The sequence below is a fragment of the Notothenia coriiceps genome, unplaced genomic scaffold (genome assembly GCF_000735185.1).
Source record: "Notothenia coriiceps isolate Sejong01 unplaced genomic scaffold, NC01 NC01_scaffold00022154, whole genome shotgun sequence".
NCBI lineage: Eukaryota > Metazoa > Chordata > Actinopteri > Perciformes > Nototheniidae > Notothenia > Notothenia coriiceps.
The window spans coordinates 211,655-215,293 of NW_011354855.1; the positions used below are offsets into that span (position 1 = coordinate 211,655).

At 39.5% G+C, this 3,639-nt stretch overlaps 1 protein-coding gene across 2 annotated transcripts in view; it reads right to left on the reverse strand.

The window, feature by feature from the left end:
* lye (lymphocyte antigen-6, epidermis) overlaps positions 1–3,572 on the reverse strand; it is a 17,076-nt gene extending 13,504 nt beyond the window's left edge. Inside the window, exons 1-3 of one of the 2 annotated variants that reach the window (XM_010780783.1) lie at positions 3,344–3,572; positions 2,444–2,554; positions 1,446–1,843 (exon numbers count right to left, since the gene is read on the reverse strand). In XM_010780783.1, coding sequence (XP_010779085.1) covers positions 1,626–1,843; positions 2,444–2,554; positions 3,344–3,395 — 381 coding nt within the window. In that variant the 5' untranslated portion in view covers positions 3,396–3,572 and the 3' untranslated portion in view covers positions 1,446–1,625. Of the gene's footprint in view, positions 1–1,445; positions 1,844–2,443; positions 2,555–3,343 lie in introns of those variants that run through there. The other variant, XM_010780784.1, reaches the window with a different exon arrangement.
* Positions 3,573–3,639: the final 67 nt, after the last annotated feature.

A 3,639-nucleotide genomic window follows, 5' to 3' on the forward strand; every position in this document is an offset into this window, starting at 1 on the left:
CCCCCCGGGGGTCGCCGGGCTGAAAAGTTTGGGGAAACCCTGGATTAGAGGATGTTAGGTCCACGGTGTGTATATGCAATATGTGTGCTTATGCTAACATCATAAGACAAAAGTTGGTTCCGTGATGTGTGTAGTGAGAACGCGTGTGAGGGGGGCCCCCAAGCCAAAGCTCGATTAGGGCCCCTAAAAGTCTAGGGCCGGCCCTGCACTTGACTGTGTCCTTGCCTTTGAAAGACTTGAATGTCAAGTGGTGGAACAGGAGTAACTTGATCACATGTAGACTGTACCTGGGCTGTGTTCACAACATTTCCCAGATACGCCATACAAACAAGCCAATAGTTCAAGCAAACCTAGTGTTTCTGTAACCTTAATTAATTAAGTATTTCCTATTGTGCATCTATTAGTTGCATTCAATTAAAAATAAACTACTCTAAATTACTGGGAACAAAATAACTGTAGCTTGTTAAATTCCCCAAGGTTGGTTAAATCAGCAAACCTGTCCTACGATTTTTTTTTTTACCATAAATAAAAAAAAACAGGATTGGGCTTCTATCATTTTTGAACTGCAACCAAGCAAATGGTCTCTTTATATTTGGGGCGCTCTGAAGTCTGTGCAAAGATAGAAAAGGTTTAACCAGGGCCTTCCACTGTCCAACAGGAGGCCCCACGCAAAGTTATATGATGAGGCCCTCTGTTTCGCGAGCGTCGACGTGCTAGTGGAGCCTCGCAGCGGCGAAACCGTGGCGCTCCACACTAATTGCGCCGCATAAGCGAATAGGTGCGCCGCATTTTCGGCTCAGTTGAGGCACCCTCCGCAAGATGAGGCCCTCTCCGTAAGGTGAGGCCCCAAGCAGTCTGCATGATCGGCCTGTAGGGAGGGACGGCCCTGGGTTTAACCTTCAAAAAGGTTTTGACTGCTGCACAAACATCTTGTTGCCAGAAGGGGGGGATATTACTCTGACTAAAACTTCAGGCCGGGACTACTTCATAAAGTAATAAAAGTATTAACCGAATTTTAAGTTGAGCAGATAACATCTGAACCTCAAATGTGAAAAAACTATGTCAAATAAGAAATAGCTGATTTTCTATTGGTTTAACAATATCAACAATTTCCCAAATTGGGATCAATAAAGTACCATCTTATCTTATCCTTTCAAATAGTTTTTTTGTGTTTTCATGCGTTAAGCCATTTTGCCACGCACATGTGAAGAACCAATATTTGTGATTTTTACACCAGAATCAGAATTTTTTATGTTATGAAGCAACTTTAGGCCTTAAAATGTGATTCACTGGAGCAAAAATAATTCCTGTAGTCTGGAAATGTTCCTCCTAATTTTCCTGCTCAAACCAAGCATTTTTTTATAAAGAGTAAAACTCTAAAATTACCAATTAAACTTTTGTGGCAGGTGAATTCAAACTTTCGAATAGAAGAGTCTCTTTCCCACTTGGGCTTTTCAAGTCTTTATTTAATTATGAGGACACCAGTCAAAAGAAAATGGCATGATGATGCTTTTTAATGAAGCTTCGGTTTGAAAATTATCTTTGAATATATAGTACAAAGGAGTGGACACATTAATGTTAATAATAAGATAATAATAATAAGAAACAGGTCATGTACAACTAGGCTACCACAAGCCCCACAGAGAGGACAGCACGGCGGCACAGAGGGCTGCAGTCACAGACAGCTGGACAGACGCAGCTCCGTTACACAGGTTAGTCGTGCAACACTGGAAGCTGCTGGTGTATCCTGCTCCCAGGATGCTGCCGGACAACGTCTTCCCACACAGATCCAAGTCCACACAGCCGCGGATGTGTAGGGTAAAAGTTCCTGTCGCATTGAACTCTGGGAGAAATGGAAACCAGAAGACGATGACAGCAAATGAAAATCAAATCTATTTGTTAAAGTGGCAAAATACACGTGTTGTGCTCTCTTATGAAGTAAAGGTTGATTGCACACTGTAATAATGTCACTATTTGCGTTCAAGCCTCACTTTCACAAAAAATAGGGCTTAATTTAAACTGCATTATGTGGTGTACAAAATGTGATTGTGTCCAGCTCTTTTGGAATTAAAGTAGCAAGCACTCTATCCAAAAGTCCCATTCATTCTTGGAGCAGACACAAATCAATGCATGGATACATGATGAAAGCTTCTTGGCAGAGGGGTAATAGCTTTTAATATTGTTCATGCTATTCATTTTTGGAAATGTTTACATTAACTCTACATTACTTATGTTGTCCTTGAGCTATTGTTGTAAGCATCTAAAGTTCCATGGCAAATCCAAAAATTAAGAAAATGTGATAAAATCCAAAGCCTTTTAAACTATTTTGTCATGTAGCAGCTGCAGTCAATATTTTGATGCTAAGTTATTATGTTTAGTTTTATTATTACATGTTATAGTTACATTCCAACCCTTGTTAATTCACAGTATATGTTTTCCTTACGTGCTTCCCCACGAAAGCAGCCCTCAGTCCCATTATTACATACAGTGTCGCTTCCAAATAGACATGTCCCAAAAACACCAACAGGGCACTGACGGCAGGTCAGGCATTGTGCTGTTCAATGAAAAGAAGAAGACGGCATGTGAAATCAGATACAGTACAGTAACTCGCTCAACAACATATCCTCAACATTTCTTATCTACACAGAGGTCAACTGTGCATGTGCTAGATTATAGTTCCTCAACCAGCACTGCATTGAACAAAGCTAGTTTGTTTAATATGTATAAAATAAAAAGTGTAAAAATACAATCCGTACTGCAGGAGTCTTCAAAGGTGCATGCTAGTTGTTTTGGTCATACGATTAAGTACCAACAGACCTGAAATGTGTTGATCCTTTTGGTATTAAAAATACAAATAACTGTGTGAGGATTCTGGTGTCAGTAATATTATGCTTTAAAACTGCTTTTAATTTCTATGCTGTGTTTGAGGGGGAACAGATAAAGCTTTATGTATCCTTGTTTATTGCCACAACATCTTGAATAGGGACTCATACATTCAGAGATCTGTCTCTATACTAATTATTATAAAACATAATCAGGAGTACTCTGCTAGATCTGTGGCAATTAGTGCTGGACCAGACACTTATACCCGACTGACTGAATATAGTTGAGCTGCAGTGCAGTGAAATCCCCTGAGACCTAATCATAAAACGGCCTTACAAGCAACAGTTAAAGCTATTTATTTAGACTATAGTTATCATTAAATTACAATGTACGATTAACATAGACATGAACATCACACTTAGTTGGTACAGTCAGTCAACGCTCTGTTTAAAAGACATTTTTCAACTAGATAAAGGAATAAAGGCAGCAATCATAAAACCTGTAGTTATTCTCAACTAACCTGCGACGATGATGGCACTCAGCACAATCCCTGCTGTCCAAACGCTCTTCATACTTGAGGTTTAAAAAAGCAACAATTGGCTCTAAAAAAAAAAAGTGCTGAATGGTCTAAATACCTGTTTTAGTCAAGTGTGTTTTAGTAGACTTAATGAGAAGACTTTGTTAAGACTGGCAGAAAAGGTAAGGAGCAAGAATGTGGTCCATCTTGTTTGGAGTTCCTGCGTGAAGAGGAAGTCGTTTTAAACAGAAACTCAGCTTGGAGGAAAAACTCAAAAACAATACATTTGAGCGTGAACA